At 42.3% G+C, this 13209-nt stretch overlaps 1 protein-coding gene across 12 annotated transcripts in view; it reads left to right on the top strand.

The window, feature by feature from the left end:
- Positions 1 to 13209, top strand: part of BTRC (beta-transducin repeat containing E3 ubiquitin protein ligase) — a 112518-nt gene that overhangs the window by 45157 nt on the left and 54152 nt on the right. For 6 of the 12 annotated variants that reach the window (XM_090145393.1, XM_031597624.2, XM_090145398.1 and 3 more), the window contains 2 exons: positions 272 to 349; positions 10477 to 10566. In XM_090145393.1, coding sequence (XP_090001519.1) covers positions 272 to 349; positions 10477 to 10566 — 168 coding nt within the window. The remainder of the gene's footprint in view (positions 1 to 271; positions 350 to 10476; positions 10567 to 13209) is intronic. The other 6 variants (XM_090145399.1, XM_090145395.1, XM_090145401.1 and 3 more) reach the window with 2 other exon arrangements.

Here is a 13209-nt window from a genome sequence, read left to right as displayed (position 1 = left end):
AGCTTGTCAGAGAGGCAGTTATTGGTAATTTCAGAACAAATCCCCAAAGCACAGGCTTCTTCCATAGGTACCTGCACAATGGTGCGTTGCTGTGTTGAGGAGGAGATGCTCTTTCTGCCATAACAAGCTGTTTGGCTTAGAAGTACGTTAGCCTCCTGTATGTGTATACGTAAAATGCTATAGCCTGCGTTGTACAAATATTCTGTTTCTTTTCTCCTCGCAGAGTACTATTAGGGATAAGAACTGAATTAAAGCTTACTTTCTTTCGCAGAACTCCTCTGAGAGAGAAGACTGTAATAATGATGAGCCCCCTAGGAAGATCATTCCTGAGAAGAATTCACTTAGACAGGTATGTGATCAGTCTCTTTAAAAATGCAATAAAACTTTCTAGCTATTTGAATCCTTAAATGCTTTTGGAAGCTGAAGTCTGACTTACACTCGTGGAAATTCTTTCTTTTCTCCTTTGGGCTCTGAGCGAGTCACAGTGTACCCAGGAAAATCAGCCATACGGATTTAGCTTTCAGGAGAGTCTCATGAGTCTTTCTAAGGAAATCTTGATTTCTGCATAGTGTAGTCAGCTGGAACTCTCTAGTTTTACCTCTCTCCAGTCGGTGTTCATGCAGCTCTCTTCCTTTTCTTCTGTTCTTGTTCCTGCCTTGTTTGTAGTGTATTTTATCTTGTTTCAGGTCATGCGTTCAAGAAAGTCAGAGCTTTCCAGAACAATTAAGTTTTCCATTACCCTTGAAGGTGAATTTTCTTGGAGGTGATGCCCAGGTTAATAACCTGAAAAATGACTAATTTGTTTTCTTATACGTTCATATATATTACTAATTGGTAGAAGGAAGAGTGGGATGATAGAACTTTAATATCTTTGCCATTTATCTATAATAAAGCAAATTTCTTACCAGACATAGTTCAAAACATGGTGATCAGCTGCATTGCACATACTGTTGAGCCTTCATAGCCTTCGTCTTTGTGCCCAGGTTTTAGCAGGGCAGATGCAGGACAAAGTCCTTGGGCCTTCTGCTTGCAATGTGGCGCCTTATGTGTGGAGCACTTCTGCTTGCCGGTGGACAAGTTCAAGCTGTAGTCTGAAAGCAAATGCCCTCTTGTCTAGATCATCAGAGTTGGTTGCCCAAATCTTGTGTGATCTTGTGGTGGAAGGAATTTTGGTTCTTTATATAAGCGTAAATAGAACTGTCAAAGCATTTTGGAAGCTCATATTGCACCTTTTCTCTGTTAATGATGGACAAGGAGCAGTTGGGAATTTTCCAGCTCTAAGTGGGGAAATCAGAGACAAATGCAGTCTTGTGCTTTTTTCTGCCTTAATCAATGAGTAAAGATCTGCATATCCTCGAGGAAGAGATTAACCTGCCTTACATCTGTGCGTATTTTGTAATACCAAAAAGATCTGTCCTGCAAATGCTGTGAAAGCAGTAACACACAAAAAGTGCTGAATTCAGTACCTAGTACCTTAGTGGAAAGATGCTAACTTGGTAAATATTGAGTATACAGCTTCATATTTTCTGTCCCTCCCTTTGGACACTGCTGTTGAAATTTCATTATTGAGAAACATGGACCTCCTGCACAGAAGCAACGAATGTGGGTATGTGGAGAGAGGGGGAGATCTGTTTACTTCCATGGTCTTTCTATTGAAAGTGTCCGTGTGTTCTGTCCTTGCTGATTTGTTAGAGAAAGTGAATGAGATGCAGCAGACCGCTTCAGGGGAAGTATGGTGTGATGGTATGTTCAGCTGCTGATGTATGTAAGTAGGGATGCAGTGCTGTTTCTTGGTTGCTGTGCTGGTGTGCAGCCTTGGCCATAAACATGTCCTCAGGAGGGTTTGTGGAACAGACATAACCAGGAGGTGGAGGTAACAAAAAGGCGGTTGTTTGTGCACCTGAAGTTGTGCACAGGGGTTGAAGACCAACATAGCTCAGTGCTGTGGACTTCTTACTACAAGAAATGCAACCCTTCTGTTGACTCAGGTGGTTGTCGTACAAGGTTGCCATCAGAAGTGCCAGCATTGGAGCTGTGCAGGTGGGAGCCCTGGCTTGCCAGGAGGGTCTGCAGGGCACAGGGGACACGGAGATCAGCAGCGGGAACAGAAGCAGAAACAGGCAGTGAACTTGACTCTGTGAGCTGGAACAGGAAAAAGATGTAAGCTGTGGCAGGTTTTGAATTATGGATGCAGATGCTCAGTTCTTGTTGGGCGCATGATCTGACAGAATTAAATTTTGAAGGGGTAAACTGACAGTCGTAGGACGAAAACTTCCGAGAAAAACAATGATGAGTGGCAAAAGTTTCTGGCAACTTTATTTAAGCTAACAAACGAATTTTCACACTGCAAAGTTATAAATTAATTTTAATAGGCTGATCCAGATGGTCCATTTGGAAAATGGATAGCTTGATCTGTTGAAAATTAAACTAAATTTATCTCTCTCATACTTCAAACTGAAGTAAGCGTGAGAAGAGTGCCCATTAAGTCCAGCTCATACAGATGGACCGGCAGGTCACACATGGGACTAATCTGATTCATTTTAAAAATAAATGCATGAGTTATTGAATCAGGTTCCTGTTTGAAGCCCTGCGTGTGTGTGTGCGTGCCGCCCTTTCAAAGGGACTCGCAAATGCTTCAGTGCCTTTTTAACCTGTGTGTTTCCATTTTAATTCAACTTCCTTGCCAAAAAACATAATTAGTTTTCAGTGCCTATCATTTAGTGTTAGCCCCAAACACTAGATTGATTAGGTCAGGCATTTGTTATTTTAAGGGCTACGTCTCCATTCTTCATTTATGAAGAACACGAGCTCAATAGTCTTGGGGAGAGAGCCGGCCTTTAGAAACCGGGCAGGGGAAGCTCTCTGGGGGCCCCTCCAGCCTTTTAGCTTCTGGGTGTTTTTAACAGAGCCATGAATGCAGATTTGTAAATTTATTGCAGTGCCATCTGGTTTTTTTGCGGGAACCGTATTATTGTTGGCTCCTATCTGTCTATTGTGGTGGTCACTCCCCGGGAGCTTGCCCTCACAGTCCTAAGGAAAGTGATGAATAGCGGGGGTCAACATGAATAGGTCACAGGGCAGCTGTCCGGGGCTGCCCTGAACTTGATTACCTCTCTGGTTTTTAAAGAAGACGGGCACAATGCGGCTTGCTTCGAGCCCTGCCCTCCCTCCCCTGGTGGGGCGATGACGAAGTGCCTTGCGCTGTGCTCCTGGGGCTGCCGGGTGCCATGGGGGGAAATGCCGGCAGCTTGCTGCGGCCTCCCTCCTGCAACCCTCTGCAAAGCTCACCTGGCTCTCTGCTGTCGCTCATCAGGCCTCCAGATGGAAGTCCGGGGAAAAATCCCAGCCTGCTCCCCATTCAGGCAAGCCCCTCTGCATTTTCAGGGCTTTTTTCCCGTTAGCATTTTGGCACAGAATGTTGCCTCGATTCACTCCTATGGATTTGAGATCATTTTGTAAAATTACATGTAGCACCTAAAACATGCTCTAGGCGCTGTTTTGGTGTTCGGGTAGACACATTCCACTCTTAAAGGGCTTAAAGTCAATACAAGAGCAAACTGTTAGAAGCAGAAAGCAGCTAAAGAGGGCAGAGCAAAGGAAAGACAAAAAGCAGCAGCAGCCAGCCCTTTCTGTTGGCCTTGTCCTGCCCATGGGGCTGCTCAGCAGTGCTCTCCAGGAGTGTTTCTTCTGTTTCTGCAATGGGAACAGCTGCGTGGTGGGAAGGAGCAAGGGTCCTCCAGCCCTTGGGGAGGGCATTGCCCTTCTGATCCACCTGGCGGAGTGCGGGTGGAACCAGGTCAGTAACGTTGTCCTGCACACCTCAGCTTTTACCTTGTTAATGCTTGCAAGTTGGGAGGTGCTGGTTGAAAAAAACCTTCCGAATTCACTAGAAGCACATCCTGGACTTACTATGTTTATTTATTTTTTTAAAGATCTTCCTTCTCAAACAAAAGGGAAAAATAATTTCCATTTGTTTGTAACACTCCATGCAGGGTAACAAATGAGCCAACCTGGGCTGTAGTGGGGCTGGAGTTACAGTGGGAATGCTGCCTCGTGGCAGAAAGGGCACTGGGCTCTTTCAGCAGTAGTGCTAATAGGAATCTGTCACCCTGCTGCATTTCTGCATTCCTGTGTAATTGAGTAAATTGCGAGTGTTGTCTGCTCCCCCTGTCCTTTGTGTCCATGTCCACTTACCATCCAAAGAACGTGGGCAGTGATAAATAAAGCGCTGAACAGGACTCTCAAGTCTTTGAAAGCAGCGTGTTGCCAGCCCCTTAGTTATGTTTAAGTGTTTATGTTTTTCTGTATTCTTTCTCTTGTGTGGCTGGAACCCTGGGGATCCAAAGCCATGAGAGAGGCCAAGAAGCTAACAAAGTAGCTGTCCCCTTGTTAGCTTGTTCCTTTCTTCTTTAAAAAACAAGATGAGAACCATCTGGCTCAGGGCATTACATTTTCCTCCCCCATGCACCTCTATAGATGAAGAGTTTCACCTGCAGCGAGGGTTTACATTGATTAGGGAGGGAGCAGTAATTCAAGCCTCCATCCACTTCAGTGGTACTTTGCAGTCTTTAAAGGTGCTGACCCATTGAGTTAAACTGTCAAGGGAGGATAAAAAAGGAGCTTCATCCCGGGAGGTAACAGCTGCCAGGTTTTCAACACCTTGCACGCTGCTGGAGAAATGTCACAAATTGTCAATGGGAAGAAAAATCGCTTGGCTGCCATCTTCCCTTAATGACGCGCCTTATAAAATGAAAGATTTAAGGGTAGAAAAAATCATCGAGTAGCTGTCAGGAAAAGAAAAATCCGGGGGGATTTGGAACAATGGGCCCAACGAGATGGATCCTGAAAGACTGCAAATGCTGCGTCCACGTTGCAGAAAGCAGTTCTGATGGGGATGGCCGTTTTTGCACGGCGGGACAAGAGAGGGCTGGGCGGCAGCACAAAGTCCAACACTGCTGTGCCTGAATTAAAGGAAAAAAGAAAAAAGTCGTCTTGATTCATAAGCCAGTGAACTGAGAGAAGACATACTGTATTTCTGCTCTTTTGAGGACAATTTGTTTTCAAGCAGCTACCAGATGGCTAAATACCACGACATTTCCTTTTTTTCTTTTTTTTTGTTCTTTATTTTAACAAGAGATGTAGTTCTCTTTGCTCTTTGTTTTTGTTGGTTTTAATGCTTTTACTTGGCTGAACAGACCCTGTGGTGTTTGGGCATTGTGACATTACTTTTTTTTCTTTGCCCCTGTGCACTGATGGATGAGGAAAGAAAGATCTTCATCTTTAATGTAATTTCAGATAACAGGCAGATTGGAGTGAGGCTTTTTGTTTGTACTGTGGTGAGGTTTTTTGTTTTAGGGGCCTCTCTTTTTGCTGTTTGTTTTAGGTAAGTCATTTTAATTGTACTGAGTAATTAGAAGGTACACACAGCCAAGGGAGCTTTGTTATGGTAATTGCTCAAAAAAACCCCACTCCCCAACTACCATCACCATGTGTTGAGACACTTCTTCCCTCTAGTGGCAATATTAAGGACTCTGCCTTTCGCAGTAGGCAAGGTGTAATTGCAATATGACAAACTGTGCTTTGGGGAAAACGCTGTGAATGATCTGGTTTTTTTTGTTTGGCTGGGCTTTATTTCTGCTTATGGCTTTCTGTGGAGACTGTCCTTCCTGCGGGCTGGGCCGTGGGCAACAAAAATTTAGGCTTTGGAAAATGATTGCGGCAAATGGCTGGTAATATCTTACAGCTTGCCTTAATTCTAGTCTTCTTTTTAATTACCTGTTTATAAAAACCTTTTTAAATTTGTTGAGATTACTTAATTCTTTTGGAAGAAGTACCTCATTTGAAATAAATAAATAAATTGCATTTATTTTAAATAGTCCATGTGAAAGACCTTTAAAGGGTAATTAATGCAAGTCTCCTAAGGCTCTAAGTGAGATGAAAGCGATCTTTCCAAATCTGCTGGAGTGATTTGTTTATATAACTTCCCACTTCTGCTCAATTCTTCGGAGTCTAATAACTTTTTTTCTAACCGTTTGGCAATTTGTGCTCAGCTACAAAAGCCCTTGTTCAAAAAGAACAGTTTAATAATCTTTTCCCTGAAAATGACTTGAAGGGAGGGTATGGGTTTTGTCGTTTTGCCGCGTTTTTATTAGTGTTATCTTTCTCTGATAAATCATGTAATTATTAACTATTGCGGGGGGGAAATCTTATTGAGCTCCTGGGCTGCAGCTTCTATTAAAAAGTGGAGTTTTGTTCAGGGACTGGGGATTCTCTGAATAAATGGCCGGGGAGTTGGGGTTGAGACGAGCCGCACGCTCGCAGCTCAGCCTGGGGTTCCAGCCATCAGGTTGGCATTCCGCCTTCATCCCGAGTCACACCGACACGGGGAGGGATGGTTACGTGTTTGTGTCAAAGAGCAGCACCTGCGTTCTTTAAAAAGAAAAATGTAACCAAAGACACTTATGGAATGAGATGAGATCCAGCTCTATCTTTAGTGAACTATAGCCTCGTGTCTCTGTGGCGTTTTGAGCCTTTGGCTGAGAGTGGATACAGCTTTGTGGTCCCCTGCTTCTGACATGATTTGGTGCCACCATATATTCCTAGGGTTTTTTTCTCATTAGACCTTGTTTTGCTGTAGGGCTGCTTAACACCGTTCTCAAACGGCTTTTGCAAGGTTAAAGGAATGCGGCTTGGTAACAAGTTTGTGTCATTTTAAATATATACCTCCTAGTAAATAAGGAGGAGCCTTGCAATCAATCCCTTTTAGTGTGTTATATGTTTCACCTGACAACTAAACCCTCTATTGATTAACCATTACTTTGTTAGATAATCTTGTGTCATTGAAGCCTCTGTAAAAATTAAACTCTTTAAAATGTTTTACCCTAGCAGCAGTGCGAAAATTGAAAACTTGTTCAGAATTACAGCCGGCTTCCACTAAGAAGGTAGTTTTCAACAAACTGGTTTATGTTTGCATGCTTTATATGCAATATAAAAACATATTAAAGCACTCCAACGCAAAGCTATCCGCCTGTGGCGTTGAACCAGGCTGCCATTTCAGACTGCTTTCCTTGGCAAGGAAACCTCTTATCTTGATGAAAGGTGAGGAGAAACCTGAACGGTTCTGGTGCAAATGAGATGAGATGCATAAAAGGGTCGAGCTTTAAAGATGAGCTGAGAAATTTACTTTTCTGAGGGTTGGTTCTGGCTTTGATGTTCTCATTTTTCTTCCAGAGTAGTCAGTGTTCCTACAGCCATCCGAGGCAACGAAAGGAGTGCTCTGATATTTTGCAGTGTATTGTGAAGCACCACAAACTGTTTCAGCTGGATGTAGGGCTCTGTTATTATCCAGTGACGTGACAATTGTTCTCTTTTCTGTTCAGCCTGCTCACTAGAAACTGTTGGTGTGCAAACACAACATGATAATGCCAGATGAAACCACATCTTTAGTGATCTTGTGTCTCACAGCAGCTGGTAACTGCTGCCTGCAGAGCAACAGTAGGAGATATCCATACAGCAATACCTCCATGCTCCTCATGTACTCTCCTAGCTCCTCATGACTGCTCTTCATGAGCCAAATGCTGCATCTTCTCAACATTCTCATAACATTTCCTTTGAGACCCGTTAGAGTGATATGACTGCTTTTCTTTTTTCCTGGATGTTAGGGCAGAACTAGATCATAGGTTATAGAATGGCCTGGGTTGAAAAGGACCGTAATGATAATCTGATTGTGAACCCACTGCTGTGTGCAGAATTGCCAAGCACTAGACCAGGCTGCCAAGAGCCACATCCAGCATGGCCTTGGATGCCTCCAGGGATGTTCTTCAATATTTTTGCTTGAGGTTATTTGACCACGTTGTACATCTTGCATATGCATCTTTAGCGTCTTTATTCATCACACAGCTAATAATGAATTCTTCTGTGAGAAAGTGAGAAAAAGACCAGGAGAACATTGTAAATGTGCAAACATAGTAACGGGCATTGAACTGCTGATCACTGTTCGTGTGTTTGATTCTCAGTTCTGCATCCTGATGGGTTGACTCCTCTTAACTTTCCTTTAATGAAAAGCAAAGAGCTGCCCAAAGACTAAATGGTTGTCTGGCAACTTGATGCTTACGTAGATCGTTATGTAATAAAGTTACTGTACAAAGGTTGGTCCTCACAATAAAAGTATGTTCTTGTCTCATTTCTGTGGCTGAAAAGCTTGAGAGGGATTTAGGACTTGTTGGCTTGTGGTGCAGGGGCAGGGAGGTATGAACATGGGAGTGCCCAGTGGAAGATGTTGCAGAATGATGGCAAATGGCACTAGGGATGTCTGGGTGTATCCTGGCTCATACTCTGGACATGTTCTCCCTGAGTTCATTTAATTCCTACTTTTACTTGCTGATGCTTTTCTCCATAGCATCCCATGGCAGCGAGCTGCAGGAGATCTCTGGGTATATAGTCACAGAATCATAGAGTCATTTGATTTGGAAGGGACTCTTCAAGGCCATCTGGTCCAAATTCCCTGCAGTTCCATCAGGTGCTCAGAGCCCCCTTCAGCCTGACCTTGAGCATCTCCAGAATTGGGTTATACACCCCCTCTCTGGGCAACCTGTGCCAGTGCCTCATTGCCTGTATTGGAAAAAACTTCTTCCTTTTATAAAGTCTGAATCTCCTCTCTTTTATTTTGAAACCATTTCTTGTCCTGTCAAAACAGACTGTGCTAAAGGGTCTGTCCCTTTCTTTCCTGTACTCACTCTTTATATACTGAAAGGCTGCTATCAGGTCTAGCGAAGAGATTCCTTTTGTTCCTCTTTATTGTTGTTTTTAAGTACTCCATTAGTTCCATCAAGTGTCACCAGATCCTGGGGGATTTGATGAACAAGCTAATTGTCTTGGTGCTGTCCACGCTAAGGTGTACTACGAGGGTAAAAGTAATAAAAAATAAATGATATAAAAATTAATGGAATAATTATTTGTGTCTGTCATGTATCCTACTTTTGAACAGTGATGTAGTGAGCTCCCTTCTCAAAAAGCTCTTGTTTTTTGGCCTTTATTACTTTACGTACTGTATTTGGATTATCCACTCTGCGTATGTGATATGATAGAAAGCCTGCTGTAAGCTTGCCTTTTAAAAAACTGGCTTGTTACCAAGCCTTTTGATACCCTGGGAGGAAAAGACTAAAAAGATGCGAGTTGGTTCATGGTTGAGTTCAGGAAGCCACAGTCTTCCATGTTTCTTTCAGTAAATGCTTTTGTGACTGAGCTTTTCATCTGCAAAGTGCAGTTGGTATTAGCTTTCTTTGAGCCTCTCATCTAAATTGCAGTATATATGAGGTACACTGGGCAGAAATGCTGCTACTGGAATGTTGGGAATGCAAATGCAAACGAGGGAGATCACAGATTTACAATAAGTGGGTTAAATTACACAAATGTCAATAATGAACAAAGAATATTACCAACTCTTCACGGTTTTCCACCTTCAGAGCCTGGTGGAATTTAACTGATGTGATGCTTATAAAATGAAGTCTGTGTGGTGTTGTCTGAACGTCGGCGCAGAGCAGATGGTGTCAACTTTTCTGTCCACCACTTGAGCCACTACATCTAAGCCACAATTTATTATAGTTTATGCCATTCTGATCCTTCTTCTGAGAAAAAAGTACTGTGCATACCAGAGTGATAGTTTTATGACGTTGGCAAATATTTGCAGGAGGCAGAGTTGAGTCCCTCAGCCTTCTGTTTGCTCGCAGCCTAATCCTGGTTTGAATGCAAACCTCCCTGCTGAAAGATGGAAGATGCTGAAAGATGCACTCTGCTCGGCCACGTGGTGCTGGAAAGGATTTGGGCCTAGAAATTTCTGTTTCTCCTTCTGGATGCAGGCAGGAGTTGCAGTCTTTTGTAAGCAGTGACAGACCAGTCCTGCTCTGTAGTGTTCCCCCAGATACTGCACTGCTTAAGCAGCTGATACCATCTGCTGACTGCCACGCTGTTTTTTTCCTGTGTCTTTTGGTCAGCACATAAATTGTGGGTTCTTTGGGGGTGGAGAATAGTCTTCTGTTAGCACCAGGCATAGCACGCTGGGGTTTTATCAAGTACTGGGACTTTTAGGAACTACTGTCCTCCTCCTTTTAGCAAACGTGAGCTTCATCAAGTAGTCATTAACAAGGTGCTGAAAACCTCCATTAGAAAACTCCAAGTTCTTCAGACATTTTAGTTTAAAGAGTCACTTCATCCAAAGTTTAATTTTAGTCACAGTAAAAAAAAAAAAAAATCCCTTCGATCTGTGTATCTCAGAACTATAAAACTGCACAGCTTCTCAGAGAACGAGCATGCCCTCAACGTAGGTTTTTGCTGTAAACTAGTTTATTTTGGCTAGAAATTATTACACCATAGGAAAAAGGAAATGTAGTAGCATTGTTGTGGGTTCTGGTGCCAAAAATATGGTGCCTGAAAGAAAATTGTCGTCTTCTATTCATAACCATTTTAATCTTTCTGCAGACCTACAACAGCTGTGCCAGACTGTGCTTAAACCAGGAAACAGTATGTCTAGGAAGCACGGCTATGAAGACTGAAAATTGTGTGGCCAAAGTAAGTAACAGAACGGCTTTGGTTTTGAGAGGTGTTTTAGCATTCTATCCACTATTAATCATAGAAAAATTCTTGTTAAAGATGACAGCTAGGAAAAGCATTTAAATGGAAAGTAACTATTTGAGGTAGGTTTTTCCAGCTTTTGGTGTAGAGTTTGAGATGTGCTGTTTTCCTCTGTTGGAAATGATTACTCGAGTCCTGAACGATCTAGGATAGAAGAGTTTATTCTGCTACACAAGTAGGCTGTTACAGTGGGACGACCTGTTCCTGCCACGTGATTAGCTGTGGCAACTTCACATGATGAATGTCCAGATAGATGCTGATCTATATATATAAAATATATGAAGCATGAGAACTCTGTGTCATGGTGCCCTTTCTTAGCTGCCAGAAGGAATGTGTAAAAAGAGTTGTTAATAAAGGCCCTTTAACTAAAATCCAGTGAATGCTCTATTTAGGAGAGAAAGAGGGAAATACAGTCAGAATGGTAAGAAAATAGATATATTCATGCATCAGAGAAAATACATTTCTTGAAAATTGTACTAGGTGTGATTGGAACAGAGGAGCTGCCATTAGCCACCCTCTTTTCTTAAAATTCAGCATAACTGGAGTAAAATAAGACACTTGCAGAGTTGTTTGTGAATGGAAAACATTTGAACCATGATGCAATAAGTATAAAAAGGCTGTGTGAAGGATGTGCTTAGCCTTGTATAAGCTTCGTGTTTCCACTGTGAGGAGGGTTAGAATGGGCATGCAGGACAGATCAGTGCACGCAGCCATCTGTTACTGAAACCAGCTGGCTTTTTGTAGCTCTCTGTCACCACGACCTGACCACTCAAAAGCCTGTTTTCTCTTTCATTGTTTTAAATTTCTTGATATTTTTGAAGTCCCCTTTTCCCCCATGCTTTAGAGGTGCCTTGCCTCTTTGAGGCCTGCTTTTGTGTTGACTTTTAAGCTGATCTCCCAGCTAAATCTTTGCTTTGGAATTTTTCCAGTGAAATTTGGATGTCCCATTACTTTTAGTTTGGTTTTTTTTTTCTGAATTGGCCACCATAAGAGTTTGCCATGGTGCATTCAGGTGACTTAGCACTCATAAGCTGCTCTTGCCATGCAAGGTTGCCTTGCAGTGGGGATGCACTTCAGAAAGAAGCTACCAATCATGGTAAAAAGTGCTAATATTGAATCCTGAAACCTACTTTCCTAGTTTAAGACAGTTGGTTTTGCATGTTGCTTCCTCAGGCCCCTCATGATACAAAGTGAAACTCTTGAAGCAGCTCTTACTGAATTATGTCAGCATACAGTGCTATTCTGATGAAGCAGCTCACAGTGACCTAGCTAGGAGTAAACCCAGTCAATGCCCTGTACTGTACACCATTTTGTTTAACCTGGTCTTCTTACTGAGGAGCAAGGATGTGCAGGAATTACTGCTAATTTAGGTAATGCCTCTTTAAACTGAGATGACATACCTTTAACTTCCCAGTGTCCCAAATAATAGACTGTCCTGAAACAGCCTATTCAGTGGGGTCATGGTAAGAAATAGGCAAGTTTGGAAGTAGAATGGCAAGTTTTCTTTCCTGTCATTGAGGATAAATTTGAACTATCACTCTGCAGGTGGAAAATTGTATGTTTTTAAGTATTGTGTCTCCATGCACTGTATGATTATATACTATATATAAAAGAAGGACTTTTACGGGGATATATTTCCCCTAGAACTAGATTGTCTGGCTGTTGTACCCCTTTCCCCGCCTTCCCAGCTGCAAAACAAAGTGAAATAGGTTCTAAGAAAGCTTATCTTTCAAATTCCAGAAGTGTTGAAGCATTTAAACTCCAGTTAGCTGGATGCAGATGGCTCTGTGATGGCATAGGCAAATGGCACAACTGTTAAATGTTCCCTTGGTGAAGGGCTTAAATGGGATTTAAGGAGTTCAGAGGCCTTCTCCTAGCCTTATGCACATGGCGAGTTTTATCCTCCATGATTGATGTCTTAAGGCTTTGAACATTAAAATCTTTTGTCAAGAGGGTGAATGCTGGAAAGCATAAATGCAAGTTGCTTTGTCTACAGCACTTTTCTGAAAGTACTGTAAGTTTTTTTGTTTGTTTGCTTGCTTGCTTGCTTTTTTAAAAGTGGGCACTGAAGGACTAAAAGGGTTGCTTTGGAAATGATGATTACCTTTTCTGATTCTGCAATGCAGTATCAGCCTTGACAGGAAAAATTGCTCAAAATGTGCATGTCTAGACTGAATAGGGGGGATCATAAATTAATAATTATATATTTAGGTGCACAGATGTCACTGGGAGTTCTTCCATTAATCTTTGGGCATGTTGTTGCCATTGCCTCTGAGTGATCAACAAGTGTGATATATATTTAACCTAATGTCTTTAAAAGGCAAATGTAATTTCTAATTGTGTTTTTATAAATGCTGCTCACACACAAAAATCCTCCTGATTATCCCTTTGGAAACTGCAAAATATTTGCAAGAGGATTTCTTGTTACGGTGGTACTGGTGTGCAGCCATAATTGGATGACTTTCTCAGAAATTGGTGCAAGATGCTTAAAAATAAGGTAGAAATATAACATGAACCTGAGCTGCAAGGGCAGGGCGTTTGGTTTTAATGAGGGTTATTGAAAATTGGCCAACTGAGCAT

Source organism: Phasianus colchicus, chromosome 8, assembly GCF_987193195.1.
Source record: "Phasianus colchicus chromosome 8, bPhaCol1.hap1.1, whole genome shotgun sequence".
Lineage (NCBI taxonomy): Eukaryota > Metazoa > Chordata > Aves > Galliformes > Phasianidae > Phasianus > Phasianus colchicus.
The sequence above is the reverse complement of the archived record's forward strand: the minus strand, read 5'-3'. Positions and strand labels throughout refer to the sequence as shown.